The following is a 22,500-nucleotide window of genomic DNA, read 5'->3' as shown; positions in this document are numbered from 1 at the left end:
GGGTCATTGTCCTGTTGGAAGGTGAATCTTCGGTCCGGTCTGAGGTCCTGAGTGCTCTAGACCAGGTTTCCATTAAGGATATCTCTGTATTTTGCAACGTTCAGCTTTCCTTCATCCCTGACCAGCCCCCAAATCCCTGGTGCTGAAAAAAAACCCCACAGCATGATGCCGCCGCCACCACCATGCTTCACCACTGGGATGGTATTGCGCTGGTTTCCTCCAGACATTATGCTTGGAAGTGATGCCAAACAGTTCAATCTTCGATTCATCACCAGAGAACCAGAATACCAAAAGCCAAGTCTTGCCCTGAGGAGAGGCGTCCGTCTGGCCACTCCGCCATGAAGCCCAGATCGGAGTGTTGCAGTGATGGTCGTCCTTCTTCAAGCTTCTCCCATCTCCACACATGATCTCTGGAGCTCCACCAGAGTGACCATCAGGTTCTTGGTCACCTCTCTTACCATGGCCCTTCTCCCCCGATGGCTCAGTTTGGCCAGACGGCCAAATGAACTGTAGGAACAGTCCTGGTTGTTCCAAACTTCTTCCATTTAAGGATTACGGAGGTCACTGTGCTCTCGGGCAGCCAAAACTGTTTTGTAGACTTCCACTGATCTGTGCCTCGACACAACCCTGTCTCTGAGTTCTGCGAGCAGGTCATTTGACCTCATGGCTTTTGCTCTGACATGCATTATCAGCTATATTACCTTATATGGACAGCCGTGCCTTTCCAAATCACGGCCAATTGATTTGCCACCGGTGGACTCTAATCATGCCACGGTCCAAATCACTGTGATCACATTTGTTCCCCATTCCGATGGTTAACGTGAACATGGACTGAAGCTCCTGACCTGTATCTGCATGATCGTATGCACTGCTGCCACACGATTGGCTGATTAGATAACTGCATGGATGATTGTTGGTGTCAGACGGGCTGGTTTGAGTATTTCTGTCATTTTCACACACAGAACAGTCACTAGAATTTACTCCAAAAACAGAAAACATCCAGAATGACCAGACGGGTTTGAACTGGCGAAGTCTACAGTAACTCCGATAACCGCTCTGTACAATCGTACTGAGAAGAATCTATTCAGAGATGCGGTTTGGCACTGTTTTGGCGGCACGAGGAGCACCTCCACAGGGCCGTAGCTAGTTGGGTGAAAGGTGGCAACAATTCTAGGGGCCAACAGGTCCAGGGGTCCCCACAACAAAACCTAAACTGTGTTTTTTTTTATAGGAAAGGGGCCCAAAATACTGTGCTACAGCCCTACACTGGCCAAAAGACCCCCCATTTAGCCTTAACAGACTGTAGGGGCAAGTGCTGTTAGCGAGCACCTATGAAGGCCGGAACGGTACACAAAGGGGTGGGTGGCCAGCACCACACCCGACCGCCTTTGTCTCCCCAGTGGCGATGTTTTACACACCGCACCAGGTACTCATTTTAGGCTGAGTTGACCTAGGGGAGACCCGGGACCGGTTCAGATAATTGTCACTGGTGTTGGCCATGAGCGGGAATCGAACTCGGGAGGTCACCAGGTTTGTAGCACAGCGCGCTAACCGCTACGCCACCGCTCCACCCTACACATACATTCCTACTGGATGGATAAAAGACATCCAGTAGAATTGAGAGGAAACACAAAACGGGACTAAAATGTAACATTTTATTACAACATTCATTTGAACAAGACTGTTTTGTTTATGCACTGAAGTCCACAAAAAAGGTTCATTATTTGGACTCACGATCAAATGTGAAACGTTTCAAAACCGAATCTGAAAATGCATTAAATTGATGTTTGTAGAGGAAACAAAAAAAAAAACATTTGTCTTTAAATAAAGTTTTTATTATCACAGACGCAGAATATGCACCAGAACAGAGGTGAAGGATGTTCAAACAATGTGAAATATAAAATAAAAGAGAGGAAACGGTTTCAACAGCACGGCCGAACTCAAACGAAAGGCTAAATACGGTTCTGATATACAAAGACCACGAGAGGTAATACAGCTTTGGATGTGTCGATTTTGTTTCCCATCGAGCACTCGTACCAGTCGAACTGTTCTTCATCCAATAATATAAATCACATTATACAAGGTGACCTGTTCAGCCCAATTCACTCCCAAAAAGTGAATTGCTTTGCGGCTCCAGACAGTCGAAAGACAACGACACTGAGGTAAAAAAAACAGAAAAACATCATCAGAGGTTCAAAACTTCAAATTGAACAACAAACTAAAGAGAACAAAAAGACATTGAACTCAATATCCAGCAAAAAGAAAAACTTGCGTACCGAAACATTTCAACGGAATGACTAAAAATAATGTAATAAACAAAAATAGCAAACAAGCATTACGTAAAATCTCTGAACACGCTCCCTCGTTGAACGCACCCCAAACCAAACTCATCGAGATTTTACACTCAAATCATAGCAGATGAAAAACGGTTTAGGGGGTTTGTGGGACAGGAAGTAGGTAATGAAGAGATTGGGGGGGTGGAGTGAGGATTGGGGGGAGGATGCGGCTAATCTTCGTCCGAGGAATCCCTGTCAAAGTTGTAGGCCATAAAGAGGACGTCAGGTCGTGCGGGGAGCAGAGCGTGCCCCGGTTTCACCATCTCAAAGCCCAGAAAGCTGAACGTACGCGACCAGTTTCACTGCAGACAAAAAACGAGCGTTATAAAACGATTCAGAGCATATGCAAAAAAACAGGAAGTCAAAGAACCGATCTGAACGGTCAATGCGTATACAAAGTGTGTTGAACGCACCACGGTCGTCTCTGTTCTTATAAAAGCAGACAAACACACTGACAACCATCAGATGCTCTTCAGCAAACTCCAGCAGAGAGATGAAGCTGAAAACACAAAGACAAACATCTCATTAAAGTTGCTAAAGATTACGATTGTCAGACAGTTCTAGAATCCTCCATAAAATTATCCCGTGACCTCTGACCCATGCGTGACCTCTCACCTCTCCTTGCTGCCTTCGGGGAAGGGGTCGCTAGGAATCTCCACGAACAGCCCCTCCCCTCTGAGCACAGCCTCCCATTGGATCACCAGGGAAACTGTGGGGCGGCTCTGGAAGTGCAGTATCCTGGGGCGCCCGGCCCCTCCAGGCTCTTCTGTCACACTCAACTTCCTGTCCTGTAAAGAGGGAGAGAAATACAGAATAAGAGTCACTGAAATAAATGAGGGAAGTTTGATATGCAGGAAAAAAGCTGACAAGACAAACTTTAATAACAACTTCAAACATACTGAATAAAAACAATATATATATATATGAATTATAATTTTAATACATTTATGTTTTGAAATAGCATGTGTATATAAAACAAATTATATATATATATATATAATTATTTTTCATAATTTTAATCTAGCCGTTTCGAAATAAAACATTTTAATTATAAAAACTCATTGTATATTTAAATATTTTTTATATTTGTGTGTGTACACATATACACATATATTTTTTTTTTATCATTTCAAATTATAAAACTGATTATGTTTTGAAATAAAAATATTAAAATTATAAAATATTATATACAACCACAAACATGGACGGACACACTCGGACATGTTCACACACACACATGGACACACTTGGACATGGACACGGTCACACACACGAACACTCACACACGGGGGGGGGCACTCGGACACAGGGACACGGTCACTCACATGGACACACACACACGGACACAGACACGGACACAGACATGGACACAGACATGGACACACACTCACACGGTCCAACACGGACACACACACCCACATGGACGGACGCACCCACACGGACACAGCCCCTCACACAGTCGGACACACTCAGACACGGACACGACACTCACACAGGGACGGACACACTCGGACAGGGATGGACACACTCGGACAGGGACACTCGGACAGGGGGACACTCGGACAGGGGGACACTCGGACAGGGGGACACTCGGACAGGGGCACACAGGAAAAATGCTTGGAAAGCTTCATGCAGTCAAGACATTTCCAACTGCACGGCCGCCATTATATATCTCCAAACAGGGTTGCGAATAGTGTCCCACATTAGCAAAGACGTTGCATTTTTTTGGCCATATGTCCCATATTCTCGGGGGATCATATTGAAATCACTATCAAAATCCTTGTTTAAACTTTTGTGGTTATGACAATCAGACACAAAAACGTGGCGCCCCCGGATCCACAGGTCAGGCATGAAATCTGAACGTTTCACTGAACTTTTGCATTTATGCTACATAAAATAACAGTCGATAGAAGTATCCTCCGCAAAAGAAGTTCTCATTTAGTGAGGATGAAATGCTACCCATCATCGCAAAGCGGAGGATCTCAGCTTTCCAAACGAACATAAAGATTGAGCTTATAGTCCACTCAGAGGCCGAGACCCTCGAAACAGTGAGGCCTATTGTTATTGAGTGACGCTATTTTCGGGTGCAATTATCAAGAAAAAAGGGCAGCAAAATCCTGGCAGGGCTGATATACGTCAATGTGTAATAGTCAATGTGTAGTTACTCACCGAGTACAGCTGCTGAGCTGTGGATGGGTGATCCCGTGCTCCATTCCCTCGCCCACCTGGGATCTTCAGAGGTGGGTGAGGGGCATCAGGAGCACCACAGAGGCCCCGGACAAGTGGTACTACTACAACATACAGACAAACTGCGGAAACACACAAATATACAACATTACATCGCGAAACTCTCTCTCATCTACAGAATTAATTCTGGAACTTCACATAAAAGCTAAACTATAATAACCGTAAACGCGTACATATGTAACAGATATTAAGTATTAATCAGACAGTCTGTTTGCAACTAAACCAATGATGAAGTGCCTTTGAAACGTCATGTTAGGTAGCACAAACACATGGCATTTGTGGCATTTCTGAGTGTTATAGCGCCACCAAGGGGCACGGGTGCGCATCTTTTCATGTGTCCTCAGATTGACCTCCTACATAATCCCCCTTTCTCTCAATTTGGAATGCCAAATTCTCACTACTTAGTAGGTCCTCGTGGTGGTGCGGTTACTCGCCTCAATCCAGGTGGTGGAGGACGAGTCTCAGTGTGCCTCTGCTTCTGAGACCGCCAATCCGCGCATCTGATCACGTGACTCGTTGTGCATGACACTGCGGAGACTCACAGCATGTGGAGGCTCATGCTACTCTCCACGATCCACACACAACTCACCACACGCCCCATTGAGAGAACCACTAATCACCACCACGAGGAGGTTACCCCATGTGACTCTACCCTCCCTAGCAACCGGCCCAATTTGGTTACCCCATGTGACTCTACCCTCCCTAGCAACCGGGCCAATTTGGTTACCCCATGTGACTCTACCCTCCCTAGCAACCGGGCCAATTTGGTTACCCCATGTGACTCCTACCCTCCCTAGCAACCGGGCCAATTTGGTTACCCCATGTGACTCTACCCTCCCTAGCAACCGGGACAATTTGGTTGCCCCATGTGACTCTACCCTCCCTAGCAACCGGCCCAATTTGGTTGCCCCATGTGACTCTACCCTCCCTAGCAACCGGCCCAATTTGGTTGCCCCATGTGACTCTACCCTCCCTAGCAACTGGCCCAATTTGGTTGCCCCATGTGACTCTACCCTCCCTAGCAACCGGGCCAATTTGGTTGCTAAGGAGACCTGACTGGAGTCACTCAGCATGCCATGGATTCAAAAACATACATTTTTTGGGGGATAATTATTAAGATTGGGATTCCAGAGAACCTTTCTGCACTGATTTGGTTCGGATCGGGTGAACGGCCTAGGACTCGTTCAAATAGCTGCTTAAAGTTGATTGGTCAATGGCGGCGACACTGGATGCTCGGACCAACATTTCCATAGTTAGAGCAATTTTTAGATTGTTTTTATTATTATAGCGCCACCCAGAGGTAGAGATTAGTGGTCATCCGATGTGTTTTTTTTTTTAAAGTGCGATGCCAATATTCAGAGAGCAGGGTGGCCGATAGGCCGATATATCACACAATTGAATATAGTAAATAAACATAAAATTGCAACAAAAAAGGAAACTCTTATTTAACCTTGTTCAGAAAGAGGAGGTCTATCATAGGACATGAATAACGTGTTTCTTTATAAAAGACAAACATAAAAATGTATCAATTTACACGCATTTAAAATGCATTAGCGCCTCCCGGTGGCCTTTTTTTCTTCTTCAAATGTTGCACAGATCTCTCGGGTCAAGAGACAAATAGGCCCACCATGTTTTGTTTCGATAAGCCTTTTTAACCTTGTCAAATAGCTGCTAAAAGATGATTGGTCGATGGTGGCAATGTTTTTCAAGATATGCGACAGACCTCAAAGACCTTGATGGCAACTCGGACAAAGACACTGCATGCAAACTTTCAAGTCGATCGGCCCAACGGTTCCATAGATAGAGCCATTTTTATTTTGTAATTAAAATAGCGCCACCAAGAGGCAGAGGTGTGCCATTTTTTGTGTGTCCTCAGAATGACCCCATACATAAATATACCAAATTTGGTGATGTATCAATCCGTTTTAGTAAAAGTGGCCATGCCCACTACGTACGTTTTGTCGTACCGTTTAACGATAAATAAAAAAATGTAAATACCTTTGATAACTTTTCGCAGCGGGACTGTGCTGAATCTTAGCACTAGTTTGGTTCCAATCGGATGAACGGGCTAGGGCGTAAGGTTCATTTAATTTTTTTTCAAACAATACAAAATAGCGGGAAAACGTGGGGGGCGGAGCCAACATTGGTTTCTAGCGTTTACGGTTCAAAAGTTCTGGCCCAAAATTAGATTTTTGTTGTTGTTTATTTCACTATGGCGCCACCTATAGGCCGATCGGGCAAATTCCATACATACAGCTAGTCAAAATAATAAATAATAATAATAATAATCCTGACAAAAACGATTATAGAACTTCAGGCTATAATTTCAAAACTACCAAATAATAAAAATAAAAGCAAAGCAATTAAGCAACTGATAATTTGATCCGACGAAAAAAAGTCGGCGCGATTACAGCCGGGAGTCTGGTGACGTCACAACGGGCTAAATGAAGGCCGTGTGACGTAGGTGTTAAAGAACGAGGCCTTCGACGTCAAATTTAACGCGAGCTAACAAGACTTTTAACTAATTAAACACAATAATACCACTGTACTCCTCAGCGAATTATGAAAATAGAGTAATAATAATCATATGTGTGAATTTAAAGGGATATTGGCCAAGGCTAAAGATGCTAAGCAATTCGTTTCAGGCCCTGAGAGAAAAATAATTGCAAATAAATTACAAATGAAAACATGAAGGCAACTATTCTTCATATGAGACTGTAATGACTTTATATCGTCATCTGAAGAGTGCTGAACGGACCTAAAGCGTTAAACGTGGTAAACTGGGCTTTTAAAGGAGTAAAAGTCGCTCACCTTCCCATCATGTCATTAATACTGTTACTGAGAGCCTCCATGCTGCTGTTTTGACACTGTTTCTTTCCTTCTTTCTCACGGGCAAAGCAATGACTGTTAAGGATCCGCTGGAGGTTGGATTTTACCATCCGGACTCGGGAGAGTTCACGGCGGCCTGTGTTCTCGGCTGCTGTCGGGCAGAGAGTGAGAAGCGCAGAGGCGGAGACGCCACACAAAACACTCTCAACGCTACTATGGCGAAGGCGGAGTCATGAATATTCATTATTTAGTGATGACGTTGCGTGGTTGCACTCTTTGAGCGTCATATAACGTCAAAAGTTAACGTTCAAGTGGAAAGCCTTTAAGCCAATCGGGTAGGCTTATAGGGCGAACGTCTGGTTGCGTCATTAATATTCATATAGTAAGCCTTTGCCATAGTAAGGTTGATCATTCTTCTTTGTAGCGAGTGGAAAATTACTGAGAGGAAGCGTTTTCCTTCTGAGACTGTTATGACACAGCAGTCACTGGCAGACAAAGGCCTGTTTGTGTCTTTATAATGTTTTAATATTTTATATCTGAGCATTTGAGGCATTAAGAGTGTAACATCATTGTGACCTTCAACACAAGAACATTTTGTACCTCGATATGAACAGTGTTGGGTGTAATACATTACTAAGTAATTAATTACTGTAATTCAATTATTTTTTCATTGATAATGTAATGTAAGGGTTTACTCTACACTGTATAGACTCTAGAAGAATTATATATAAAACAATATTAATTTAACATCTTGGTTTCTAAATGAACGCTGCGCCCTTAAATTCTTTTGCCAGTTCATGAATGATTTATGTGATTATATATTATTTATTTTAAATAATTAAAAGAACAGTTGCATTTTTCCTCTAGTCGAGGATGGTACCTTGGTTAAACCATGTTTTTGGACATGCATCATGGTAATACCAGATGCTATTCTTCAAAGTACCTTGGAGTAGCATGTAAATATCAAAGTGTATGAATACAGCAATCATCCAGTAACATGCTAAATATCAAAGTACCATGGAAATACCTTATGATACCATCAACCTGCCACGGTTGCAAAGTGTTTATTATTTGTAGCTTCTGATATATTTCTTAATATTCTATTTTAGGCCTAGTTATACCCCACCATTACACATCATTTTTGAGTTTTAGATTGAGAATACATGTTAAAAAATTGGTTAAATGTAAGTATTCTACATAAAACGGTGTGTATCATCTGTCAGTGCAGGTGTTTGTGGTCTGTACGTTACTTCCTCCACCACCTGCTTTGATTGGCTAATGCCTTCACGCGTCATGTTTTTATGAATTATTATACATTTTTCCATTTATGACAAGTTTTTTATATATATATTAGTTTTAGAAGTATCTGTCATTCATTAAAATTTAAGGACTGTGTTTAATAAAAAAAAGTATTAAGTATTTTCATTGTCATGACAGCGCGCATGCGCACTTTCGTGATAACTGGCGCCCCCTAGAGGATACTCTGTAAAAGGCTGCAGTGTCTTAAAATCACCGCCAGATGTCACTGTTGGCCAGTAAACACAGAGCGGGTGTGTTCGTATCAGTGATGTTTCTCTCTCTCTCTCTCTCTCTCCATTTCTAGACATTTAAAACAAAACATCAGCAGTTAAGAAATGCACTCATATAGCCGGTTACAGCATCTAAAACAACTCCATCATTGCAAGAACAGAGCAGTCATGACTGTTAATGTAAGATTTCATTGTATAATTGTTTAATAGGCCACTTGTGGATAGGGCTGGCATGGACATGTTACTGTAATTACAGTTATTGACTTAAACATTCCAAACTACATGTCATCCAGCAAGCTGTCCATCAGTGAGAGCCGATTCCCAAACCTTTTCCGTCACAGTATGAGATTCATTCAGTATGAGGCACAATTTATCAGGACTTCTGTGTTCATTATGTTTGGTAGAAATGTTTAAATAGACACTGTTTATAGCGATTACAACAGTGTCTAATATATATATATATATATATGATTGTGCCACTGTAGGACATTTATCTTTTTGTTCTTGAGCCACTCCAGTGTTGCTTTGGCCTTGTGCTTGGGATCATCGTCATGCTGAAAGATGAATTTCCTCCCAAGCTTCCCCCAAGGGGTCTCCCCCGCCCCTGGTAGTGGCTCTCCTGCTCCAGACGGTCGGCTGGGAGCCCCAACCCGCTCGCGGTCAGTGGTCGTCACGATCCTGCCGCGGTTAGCGGATGGTAGGGGTCTCCCGCCGCTCATGGTAGGGGCCCTGACTGCTCCAGACGGTCAGCTTCGAACCACTTCTCCACTCGCGGTCGGCAGTCGTTCATCCGCTCTCCTCTGTCACCTGGCAGATGGCCGCGGCTGCTCTGTTGGGGTGGATGGTAGTGGCGAGGACTATACTATGGCACACCCCTCCTTCCCCCTGCCATCTCCGGTTGGCCTTTATCTCTCTCCGAGGCTTTATTAGCCTGATTGGGGGCCGGGTGGTAGGGCCTCCCCCCACTCATGGCAAAATAATATACAAACATTTGGATATTTTTTGTACCCTTTCCCTAATCTATGCATTTTTTATTTATCTTCATTTTCCTTCAGATTCACAGTCTGACCAATGATCCTTCAACAATGGGTATTTTGAAATAAAATATCAAACTGAATTGAATTGAATTGCAACAGTTGTAAAAACAGTAATATGAGATATTTGTTCAGGGGCCTGAATACTGTAAACGTTTTCCTTAATAACGAGATTCAAACGTACTTTCAGAAATCAGAATTCATGCATTTTTAAACTACTTTATAAATATATATTTGAAGTCAAAGAATAATCTGTAATATTTTGTAATAACATTTTAAGTCACTTACTGAGTGATAAAACTTTATGAATTGTTCCTTTTTTTAATGTGATAACAGGTTGAAAAAAACTTGTTCACTTGTTGAATTCAACCTGTTCAAAGTCTAAATTTAATTCTAAGAACTGAGCGTCAGCCACGAAACGTGCCGAACGGGCCACGATTAGCTAAAATGTGTGAAACGTGCCGAACGGGCCACGATTAGCTAAAATGTGTGAAACGTGCCGAACGGGCCACGATTAGCTAAAATGTGTGAAACGTGCCGAACGGGCCACGATTAGCTAAAATGAGAGAAACGTGCCGAACGGGCCACGATTAGCTAAAATGAGGGAAACGTGCCGAACGGGCCACGATTAGCTAAAATGAGGGAAACGTGCCGAACGGGCCACGATTAGCTAAAATGAGGGAAACGTGCCGAACGGGCCACGATTAGCTAAAATGAGGGAAACGTGCTGAACGGGCCACGATTAGCTAAAATGAGGGAAACGTGCTGAACGGGCCACACGATAAGCTAAAATGAGGGAAACGTGCCGAACGGGCCACACGATAAGCTAAAATGAGGGAAACGTGCTGAACGGGCCACGATTAGCTAAAATGAGGGAAACGTGCCGAACGGGCCACGATTAGCTAAAATGAGGGAAACGTGCCGAACGGGCCACGATTAGCTAAAATGAGGGAAACGTGTCGAACGGGCCACGATTAGCTAAAATGAGGAAACGTGCGAACGGGCCACGATTAGCTAAAATGAGGGAAACGTGCCGAACGGGCCACGATTAGCTAAAATGAGGGAAACGTGTCGAACGGGCCACGATTAGCTAAAATGAGGGAAACGTGCTGAACGGGCCACGATTAGCTAAAATGAGGAAACGTGCCGAACGGGCCGCGATTAGCTAAAATGAGGGAAGCGTGCGAACGGGCCACGATTAGCTAAAATGAGGGAAACGTGCCGAACGGGCCACGATTAGCTAAAATGAGGGAAACGTGCCGAACGGGCCACACGATAAGCTAAAATGAGGGAAACGTGCCAAACGGGCCACACGATAAGCTAAAATGAGGGAAACGTGCCGAACGGGCCACACGATAAGCTAAAATGAGGGAAACGTGCCGAACGGGCCACGATTAGCTAAAATGTGTGAAACGTGCCGAACGGGCCACGATTAGCTAAAATGAGTGAAACGTGCCGAACGGGCCGCGATTAGCTAAAATGTGTGAAACGTGCCGAACGGGCCGCGATTAGCTAAAATGTGTGAAACGTGCCGAACGGGCCACGATTAGCTAAAATGTGTGAAACGTGCCGAACGGGCCGCGATGTGTGTGTGTGTGTGTGTGTGTAAAATCAACAGTGGCATTATGTAAACAAACTGGCATTTAAGGGGTTCAAATCATGAAAATGAATGAATATTTGGTAGTTATGATCAGAATTGATGTTGGTTAAAAGAATGAACTAAATAATATTATTATGGCAGTTTTTTGACACACATATTTTTGTCCTCCAATTACCTCCGAATAACTTTTTTGAACTGACGCACAAGGGTTAAAACTAGCCGTAACAGTCCATCTATAGTGTATGGTGTATCGTGTGGATGTAGTTCCCACATTGTAACCCGACACGTGATGCATCAGCTCTTAGTCAGGTTTCAGTGTCTCTTGTTTGTGTCTTTGTGGACGGTTCAATAAAGTGAGACACAAACCAGCCATTCAGACTGAAGACAAAAAGAGCCGAATGAAGTCAGGGGGGTCGTTTGGGACTCTCGGCTGCAGCATTCCATTGGCCGGCGTTCCATGGCAACACATTCCACCTATGACAAAAGAGCCGATCTGAGTTTCAAACTGCGGAAGGAAGGTAGAATGCAAATCTGAGGGCGAGACTGTTTTCGGGAATCACCGGGCAGATTTCAGGGAAACCAGCCAGACTGTTCTCCGATGTGCCGTCTTACGATTGGCCAATTCTGCCTTATGGGGGACTTTGAGAAACCAGAGTTGAATTTCCATTTCTACACCATCATCTCATTTACTCACTGACAAACAACAACAAGTAATATGTGAAAATATTTGACACTTTATTGGAAGATGCAGATTTCATACAGGCCGGTTTGACGGTTTATATCAGTGTCACGTTTAAAGAGTCTTTAATGGAAAATTGGTGCCGCTTTTAAACACCAAACAGCTTATTGTGCGTTACATCCCAATACACATTCAAAACAAATGAAAAGAATAAGAGTGTTATAAACATATCAACATACTGTTTCTGATATCAGATCAACTGCTGTTAAGACCTGCTTCACAATTTCTACACAATCAATTTAAATGTGCATTTTTCTATGTTTAGGTTTCTATGACGATGCATCTGCACATGTGATTTCTGCCGCATCAGCACCCGTCTGTCTGCTCTGATGAGGACGACACACACACACACACTTCCGGAAGACGCTGTTCTTCTACACAGATTTACTGGCAGAACAAACTCAAATCTATGAGATGCAGATGACGAAAGGTCAAAAGGTCGGTCGGCGGACGCTCTTAAAGTCGTTGAGAGAAACTTCAAAAGATCCGGCGAGTATCGTTTTATTTTTATGATCCAATCAGACCCAAAACATTTTCATCACTGTAGCGCATAAAAAACAACGATATATTATTAATATAAGAGTATATTTTAAGAAGTACAATTGTTAAGTGTTCATCATAGTTTTACTCCGTTTTAATTTAAAATTTAAAAATGAGCATTAATATAAATTGTATCCAGAATGGATGATTGTCATAAAGTTATTAATTACTAACATCTTCTACAGTGTAATTAGATTACTGTACCAATTACTTTGTCCGACAAGTAATTTAGTTACTTATTACTGATTACTTTGACCAGAGGATACAAGGAGAGACATGAAACTGTTCCTTTAATTCTTTCAAATAAATCGTTTACAAGCAAATCAATTATTCATGAACTGGCCAAAGAATTTAAAGGGGCGGAGTAACAGATGTTACATTTCGATTTTAAATTCACTATTGTTTTATATAGAATTGTAACAGTATTTAACGCAATTACATCAGAAGTAACTGAAATTAAATTACTGAAAAATTAAGAGTAATCCCTTACTTTTCCCCAATGAAAAAGTAATTTAATTACAGTAATTAATTACTTAGTAATGCATTACACCCAACACTGGTAATGACAGTTTATTTTTTGAGAATTTTATGTATAATGTGTTTTATTGTCATTTAAATAATGTCGTAATGCAAATAAATTGAAAAGGTCCTTAAACGGGCCGTATTTTCATTTATGCTAAATATAAATTAACTGAAATAAAATACTATTTCAATACCTCTGCGAGTATTGACACTGAATTCGAATCCAGGGCGTGCTGAGTGAATCCAGCCAGGTCTCCTTAGCAACCAAATTGGCCCGGTTGCTAGGGAGGGTAGAGTCACATGGGGTAACCTCTTCGTGGTCGCTATAATGTGGTTCTCGCTCTCGGTGGGGCGTGTGGTGAGTGACTCCAGCCAGGTCTCCTTAGCAACCAAATTGGCCCGGTTGCTAGGGCGGGTAAAGTCACATGGGGTAACCTCCTCGCGGTCACTATAATGTGGTTCTCGCTCTCGGTGGGGCGTGTGGTGAGTGACTCCAGCCAGGTCTCCTTAGCAACCAAATTGGGCCGCCACCACGAGGACTCAGAGCGCATTGGGAACTGGGCGTTCCAAAATTGGGGAGAAAGTAAAAAAAAGAATCTGTCCAGCCAATAATTCAAAAACGATACGTTTTAATGAATGAATCAAATATGAACCCTATTTCACGACTATTAAAACTTTTTTGCATTGACATTATTTTAACGGCAGTTAAGCCCATTTTACTCTAAACTTCGATATTTTATTTAAATCATAAAGTACATTAGTAAATTAAAATATTTAACGTCACGGTAGTATTTGAATTGAATTTATGCTGCGAATTTTCATGATCGTTTTACAGAAATGAGATTTAGTTTTTGCATTACAGTGATGAAAGTGTGTTTAATAGTAATAAAAAATGCAAATAATGTCACAATGCAAATAATCTTCATGGCCCCAAAAATAGGTGGAATTTTATTTAAGCAAAATATAATTTCGTATTTTTTTCTTTTGACAAGGGGATGAAAAATGCAAATGTCACTTCATATCAAAGACCCCAAAATACATAAAAATAAGATTAAATACATCCGTGGAATGTTCCAGCACAAACTCTCGGGGCACGTCCACACCAATCCGACTCCGTGCGACGTGTCCATCGTTTTACATAATACGTGGTTTTGGTCCGTTTTCCGTAGTGGAGTGTGGACGAGTCTGTGCTGGTACTCCATGCCACATGCGGATGAGATGCGTTTGTCATTTTCCAATTTTCAAAATCCAGTTTTGCAAGTCCATATCTTGTTTTTTAAGCACTTGTCTGATTTGTGTAGTAACGGACGTCATGCATTTGCTGGCAGGAATTGACGTGTTATAGTCTGAGACTTCAGTGTGAGAACCTGACATTGTACAGCAGTTCGGCGGCTTGACACAGTGATTTGGGGTTTGCCAAGGAGAAATACTGACAGCAGAGCCAATCCTCGAGCTCGGCGTTCCGTTCCGGCTCCAGCGAGCGTTCCGCAAACTTCATCATGAGCAGAGCGCGCTTCACGTCCAACCAGTTCAACAATCCCTCGTGTCTGGGCTGCTCGACCCGCCGCGCGGCACCCGCGGACACCCACGGCTGCTCCAGGAGGTCTCGCCGAGGCCCCCACAGCAACCCTTGCAACACCCGCTTGGCGTCCTGGATGTGGATGCGTTTCCCCGGGTCGGGCTCGAGAAGCAGGTGAGCGAGTCTTTCGAGTCCGGCCGAGTAAATCGACACGCTTGGGATGGGTGGCAGATCGTCGCATTTGTACTCCTGTTGCCGCAGCGCGGGCGTCGCCTCGAACGGGTTGCTCTGATGCAGAAGTTCGTAGATCAGAATGCCGGTTTGAAACTCGTCGAATTTGCGATACTGCGCGGCGGAGACGATCTCCGGCGCCAGGCGGGCGTGGTCCCGAGTGAGGCGTGGATCGGCGCAAACCGTTGCGTGGCCTGCGTTGCGCCGTTTGGCTTTGCAGAAGTTGCTGATGAGGAGACGCGGCAGGCATTGCTGCTGCGGGTCGGGACTCGTTCCGTTTTCTGCGGGTGAGCGTCGGTGCTGTACTAGGAGCAGGTTTTCGAGGCAGAGGTCGCGGTGCGTGACCCCATGCGATTTCAGATGCTCCAGTCCCGTGCACAGCTGCAGCAGCAGGAAGCATACGCGCCGCTCGTAAACTTCCGGTTGCGCCTTATGGAACGACTCCCACTCTTTGGCGAAATCGGCGGCGCTCTGGTGAGGAACCTCTCGCGTGATGACCACCACGCGCTCCTGCTCGGACGGTCCCGGCGCACTGGATGAGCTCTGTTCACCGGGTAACATGCTCTGCGGCACGCATGCGATGAAGTGACCGCAGTCCTGCTGCAGGTTAAAGTGAGCCGGCAGATTCTGCTGCACAGACAGACCGTACAGATGACCCTGATTACGGTCAGCCGACTGACCCTTACAGATCTACAACGACAGAGACAAGAGACACATGGGTAGTTAAACATATGACATGTAACGCTTGATCCTGCGCTTATTTCGTTAGAGAACGGCGTTGGGAAGTAACTACCTTAAAGTAGTGATGCGACTATCTTATATGCATTTTTCAGAACAGTCAAAGTAGCTCAGCTTATCCAACAAGCTTCATTTTCAAACAAGTTGGGCTACCGGGGCTTAAGCTTTCCGAATGTGCTTGTTAGCTAATTCCGCGGCTAATGCAGCTAAAGTTAGCATTGTCTCCGATTGTATTCACGGAGACCAGATATACCACACATATATATATATATATATCCATACATGTATAACGCCAGTATTTACACTCAGTCAGTCCTATCAGTTCTGATTTGCTGTTGCTATAGTAACCAAAGCATGAGCTGTAAAGGCACAGCCCTCTTCTGGAAAGGGGGCGGGGAGCAGCAGCTCATTTGCATTTAAAGAGACACACACAAAATCAGTGTGTTTTGATTCCACCCAAAAAGAGGCGTTTATAACATGATATAATAAATGATCCATCGGGTATTATGAGCAAGATTATGAAAACATAAATGTGCACCGATTAATTCACATTAAGACCAGAGACAATTATTTAGGAAGTAATTCGAGTAAATTGTGATTGTATGATGCGTCTCACCTTCACAGCATACGTGTAGTGGGAGTCTGAGGCACAGGAAGCAGAATAATACACAGCGTCTCCAGACAGACAGCTCGGCTTATTACACGTCAGTTTAAATAGCGACCAGTTGCTTTCGTCGAATCGCAGCGGGCTTCTCTGGCTGCGTGTGAAATGTTCCTCACACTTGAGCGCAAGACGCCGAAGCGACTCCGCGTACAGACCGCCCAGTTTGGAGTAGATCCCCTCGCGACTGTCCATGTTACTGAGCAGCGTGTGCAGCTGCAGGGTCGAGCCCACGGCCGGTGGCGTGGACAGCAGCGTGTTGAGCTGTGGCGACGAGCTGGACGTGATGCTCCCGCGGCTGTGACCCCTGAGCCGTCGCGTGACCTCTGAACTGGGGCTCGTCCAGGGTTCGAGAGCACAGAGGTGGGCAGTACTCCAGGGATTCGCTGGAGGAGTACAGGGGGCGGGGCTCCACCGGACTGGACGGGTGACTACGCAGAGGGCCCGCGGCGTCCGGGTGGCTCACGTTACTTTCCGAGCAGCTGAACGGGAGCCGCGGGCGACCGCGGACGAGCAGTTTGACTCCTGATTCACTGAGGACGGTCGTTGTGCGGTTCACCAGCTTCTTCTGCGGTAACGGTGGCGGCTGCAGCTGATGAGCAAGACTGTTGCTAGGAAACACATCAGGCTGCGGTGACACTGGGGCGGAGGCCAATGGGCTGCTGGGAAAAGGGGAGGGGCAAGAGCAGAAGGTGGAGTCTAGATCACATGATCAGAGAAAGAGAAAAAAAGGAGAATGTTAAATTCATCGTTTACTACTTTGCTCACTCTGCACAATATAATTAATTTAATTTTCGTTACCTGTGAGTGTGTCTGTGTGAGTGAGTGTGTGTGTGTGTGTGTGTCTGTGTGTGAGTGTGCATGTGTGAGTGCTTGTGTGTCTGTGTGTGTTTGTGTGTGTGTGTGTGTGAGTGTGTGTCTGTGAGTGTGTGTGTGTGTGTGAGTGTTTGTGTGTGTGAGTGTGTGTCTGAGTGTTTGTGTGTCTGTGAGTGTGCATGTGTGAGTGTGTGTGTGTCTGAGTGTGCATGTGTGAGTGTGTGTGTGTGTGTGAGTGTGCATGTGTGAGTGCTTGTGTTTCTGTGAGTATTTGTGTGTGTGTTTGTGTTTGTGTGGCTGTGAGTGTTTGTGTGTCTGTGAGTGTTTGTGTGTGTGTATGTGTGTGTGTGTGAGAATGTGTGTGTGTGTGTGTGTGATGTGTGTGTGTGAATGTGAGTGAGTGTGTGTGCGTGTGAGTGAGTGAGTGTGTCTGTGTGTTTGTGTGGCTGTGAGTGTTTGTGTGGCTGTGAGTGTTTGTGTGTGTGTGTGTGTGTGTGTGCATGTGTGAGTGAGTGAGTGTGTGTCTGTGTGAGTGTTTGTGAGAGAGAGAGAGAGAGAGTGTGTGTGAGTGAGTTTGCGTGCGTGTGAGTGTGTGAGAGAGTGTGTGTGTGTGTGTGTGCGTGCGTGCTTGTGTGTGTGAGTGTGTGAGAGTGAGTGTGTGCGTGTGTGAGAGTGAGTGTGCGTGTGTGAGAGTGAGTGTGCGTGTGTGAGAGTGCGCGTGTGAGAGTGCATGTGTGCGTGTGAGAGTGAGTGTGTGCGTGTGTGAGAGTGCGCGTGTGAGAGTGAGTGTGTGCGTGTGTGAGAGTGCGTGTGTGCGCGTGTGAGAGTGAGTGTGTGCGTGTGTGAGAGTGCGCGTGTGAGAGTGAGTGTGTGTGCGTGTGAGTGAGTGAGTGTGTGTCTGTGTGGCTGTGAGTGTTTGTGTGGCTGTGAGTGTTTGTGTGTGTGTGTGTGTGTGTGTGTGAGTGTGTGTGCATGTGTGAGTGAGTGAGTGTGTGTCTGTGTGAGTGTTTGTGAGAGAGAGAGAGAGAGAGTGTGTGCGTGTGTGAGAGTGCGTGTGTGAGAGTGAGTGTGTGCGTGTGTGAGAGTGCGCGTGTGAGAGTGAGTGTGTGCGTGTGTGAGAGTGCGCGTGTGAGAGTGAGTGTGTGCGTGTGTGAGAGTGCGTGTGTGCGCGTGTGAGAGTGAGTGTGTGCGTGTGTGAGAGTGCGCGTGTGAGAGTGCGCGTGTGAGAGTGAGTGTGTGAGAGTGAGTGTGTGCGCGTGTGAGAGTGCGTGTGTGCGTGTGTGAGAGTGCGCGTGTGCGTGTGTGAGAGTGCGCGTGTGCGTGTGTGCGTGTGAGAGTGCGTGTGTGCGTGTGTGAGAGTGCGTGTGTGAGTGAGTGTGTGCGTGTGTGAGTGCGCGTGTGAGAGTGAGTGTGTGCGTGTGTGTGTGCGCGTGTGAGAGTGCGCGTGTGAGAGTGCGTGTGCGCGTGTGAGAGTGCGCGTGTGAGAGTGAGTGTGTGCGTGTGTGAGAGTGAGTGTGTGCGCGTGTGAGAGTGCGCGTGTGAGAGTGAGTGTGCGTGTGTGAGAGTGCGTGTGTGAGAGTGAGTGTGTGCGCGTGTGAGAGTGAGTGTGTGAGTGCGCGTGTGAGAGTGCGTGTGTGAGAGTGAGTGTGTGCGTGTGTGTGAGTGAGTGTGTGCGTGTGTGAGAGTGCGCGTGTGAGAGTGCGCGTGTGAGAGTGCGCGTGTGCGTGTGTGAGAGTGAGTGTGTGCGTGAGAGTGCGTGTGTGAGAGTGCGCGTGTGAGAGTGCGCGTGTGAGAGTGCGCGTGAGAGAGTGCGTGTGAGAGTGCGTGTGTGAGAGTGCATGTGTGAGTGCGCGTGTGTGCGAGTGCGTGTGTGCGTGTGTGTGAGTGAGTGTGTGCGTGTGTGTGTGTGAGAGTGCGCGTGTGAGAGTGCGCGTGTGAGAGTGCGCGTGTGAGAGTGAGTGTGTGCGTGTGCGAGTGTGAGAGTGAGTGTGTGCGTGTGTGTGTGAGAGTGCGCGTGTGAGAGTGCGCGTGTGAGAGTGCGCGTGTGAGAGTGCGTGTGTGAGAGTGAGTGTGCGCGTGTGAGAGTGAGTGTGCGCGTGTGAGAGTGAGTGTGTGCATGTGTGAGAGTGAGTGTGTGCGTGTGTGAGAGTGCGTGTGTGAGAGTGAGTGTGTGTGTGTGTGAGAGTGCGTGTGCGCGTGCGAGAGTGCGTGTGCGAGAGTGCGTGTGCGCGTGTGAGAGTGAGTGTGTGCGTGAGAGTGCGCGTGTGAGAGTGAGTGTGTGCGTGAGAGTGCGCGTGTGAGAGTGAGTGTGTGCGTGAGAGTGCGCGTGTGAGAGTGAGTGTGTGCGTGTGTGAGAGTGCGCGTGTGAGAGTGCGTGTGAGAGTGCGTGTGAGAGCGCGCGTGTGAGAGTGAGTGTGTGCGCGTGTGAGAGTGCGCGTGTGTGTGTGAGAGAGTGCGTGTGTGTTCATCATCACTTTTGCTCCGTTGTGTTATAAATATTAATTGAGCTCCACTTTAAGCAAACAGAGTCTAAAATCTGATAAATCCCCTCACAGGACACGACTGTGACGATTCATAAATCAATAATTCAGAGAGATTGTAGAGTTTGTGTCCTGACCTCAGCTCATCTCTACATCACAGACACAAAATTCCTGTTTTAAAGTTGAATTTCACATGTGAGGTTATTTTGGAATAAACACAAGCTTGTACTGAATGCGTACGGTGCAGCGCGTTGTGTGTGCCTCGACTCTTTAAAGGAACACTTCACAATACGGTTGTATTTGTTAACGATCACAAACTACCAACAAACAGCATTTATTAATCTAGGTTAATGTTCATATAAGTATAATTGTCAACCAAACCACTCTGTTGGCCAAACAAAGCCAATATAATGTTATTCTACAGCCTTGGCATGGGATGGCATACTACCCACACTTACTACTTCCACTATATCTGTCTATGGCTGCAATAGTAAGAGTAGTGCGCTAGTATGCCATACCGAACTCCGCATCGGTTCAGGGTTTAAAATGTTCAATTGTAACTCCTCAAACTCGGCCAAAGTCTTTCTAGCAAGTCAGTCCACTGGCGGGCATCTTTGGAACGCCCCTGGGAGGCTATTGCCATTCATGCCAGTGCAGCTCCTATCATGCGCATGCACGTATTCGAATTGATTGACAGGTGATGTCTGAACTCGTGTTCTGGGTTTCAGATCAAAAATCTGAAAAATCCCATAAACTGGCAATGACAGAACGTTCAAACGGGCCAAAACTATTCAAACACCTACTGTCAAAAAATACTAAATAAAGATGTAAACAAACCCACACAAGGCCTTTAATCTGCTTTAAAGCCCTTTCCATCCATCCATCAATCCATCTTTCCATCCACCCATCCATCCATCAATCCATCTTTCCATCCATCCATCCATCCACCCATCCATCTTTCCATCCACCCATCCATCCATCAATCCATCTTTCCATCCATCCATCCATCCACCCATCCATCTTTCCATCCATCCATCCATCCACCCATCCATCTTTCCATCCACCCATCCATCCATCAATCCATCTTTCCATCCATCCATCCATCCACCCATCCATCTTTCCATCCACCCATCCATCCATCAATCCATCTTTCCATCCATCCATCCACCCATCCATCTTTCCATCCACCCATCCATCTTTCCATCCATCCATCTTTCCACCCATCCATCCATCAATCCATCCATCCACCCATCTTTCCATCAATCCATCTTTCCATCCATCCATCCATCCACCCATCCATCTTTCCATCCATCCATCCATCTTTCCACCCATCCATCCATCTTTCCACCCATCCATCCATCTTTCCACCCATCCATCCATCCATCTTTCCATCCATCTATCAATCTATTAATCCATCAATCCATCAATCTATCAATCTTTCCATCCATCCATCCTTCTTTCTTTCCATCCATCTTTCCATCTATCCATCTATCAATTCTTCCATCCATCCATCAATCCATCTTTCCATCAATCCATCTTTCCATCCATCCATCTTTCCATCCATCCATCTTTCCATCCATCCATCCATCTTTCCATCCACCCATCCATCCATCCATCCATCCATCCACCCATCCATCTTTCCATCCATCTTTCCATCCATCCATCCATCTTTCCATCCACCCATCCATCTTTCCATCCATCCATCCATCTTTCCATCCACCCATCCATCTTTCCATCCATCCATCCATCTTTCCATCCATCCATCCATCAATCCATCTTTCCATCCATCCATCCATCTTTCCATCCACCCATCCATCTTTCCATCCATCCATCCATCCATCCATCCACCCATCCATCTTTCCATCCATCCATCCATCTTTCCATCCATCCATCAATCCATCCATCCATCTTTCCATCCATCCATCCATCCATCCATCCATCCACCCATCCATCTTTCCATCCATCCATCCATCTTTCCATCCATCCATCAATCCATCCATCCATCTTTCCATCCATCCATCTTTCCATCCACCCATCCATCTATTGTCTGTATAACCATCAAACTTCAAAACTTTCGGACAGTGTTTTATCGTGTTCAATGAGTTCAGATAGTTTCATGTGGCATTCCCGGGAGAGTTGCAGTAATGAACGGGTGGAGAGGAAGATTAGTGGCTTCATGAGGGGAAATGGTCGGAGAGACGCCTGTGATAAATGACACAAACACTGGTTTCCTTCCGTTATCCCCGTCATTATCTCGGTGCCCCAGTGCATCATGGGAAAATTCGAAACCCCAATCAGATGAGAAGTTCAGAGACTACAGCGAGTGTTTGATAAACAGGAGGAACGACTGTACTGGTGTCGTCTGTACTTCCTCATGTGTGATCATCAGTAAAGGAAGTTTCTGCTTTTAGACAAACACAATTACTGTAATCTGAGCTGCCTTCTGTAACATCATCCTAACCTGAGAAATTACCGATCAATCGAATCAAACGAATTCATAAAACTAATCAAATCAAACTAATTAATACAAAAAAAACATTGGTTATTTTTGGTCAAATAAAGTGCTGTAAAAGCCACAGTATCAATGTAAACATTACAGCTGTCAATGACTTAATCACTATACATTTAATTGTTATTTGAGGGGAATTATATAGGCGATTAATTGAGATTATTTTTATT

The 22,500-nt window shown here is 45.3% G+C and overlaps 1 protein-coding gene, 1 long non-coding RNA gene and 1 pseudogene across 2 annotated transcripts in view; all 3 read right to left on the bottom strand.

The window, feature by feature from the left end:
* The window catches only part of LOC127629180 (uncharacterized), an 82,216-nt gene that overhangs the window by 13,206 nt on the left and 46,510 nt on the right, over positions 1 to 22,500 (bottom strand). The window lies entirely within an intron of this gene.
* LOC127629179 (ornithine decarboxylase antizyme 2-like) lies at positions 1,659 to 7,616 on the bottom strand (annotated as a pseudogene).
* Positions 11,986 to 22,500, bottom strand: part of LOC127629157 (inactive tyrosine-protein kinase PRAG1-like) — a 29,094-nt gene continuing 18,579 nt past the window's right edge. Inside the window, 3 exon segments of the mRNA XM_052106260.1 lie at positions 11,986 to 15,816; positions 16,481 to 16,858; positions 16,860 to 17,224. Of these exon segments, the coding sequence (XP_051962220.1) occupies positions 14,731 to 15,816; positions 16,481 to 16,858; positions 16,860 to 17,224 (1,829 nt within the window). The 3' untranslated portion in view covers positions 11,986 to 14,730.

The sequence above is a fragment of the Xyrauchen texanus genome, chromosome 35 (assembly GCF_025860055.1).
Source record: "Xyrauchen texanus isolate HMW12.3.18 chromosome 35, RBS_HiC_50CHRs, whole genome shotgun sequence".
Taxonomy (NCBI): domain Eukaryota; kingdom Metazoa; phylum Chordata; class Actinopteri; order Cypriniformes; family Catostomidae; genus Xyrauchen; species Xyrauchen texanus.
Note: the sequence above shows the minus strand (reverse complement) of the source record. Positions and strands in the feature narration are given on the sequence as shown.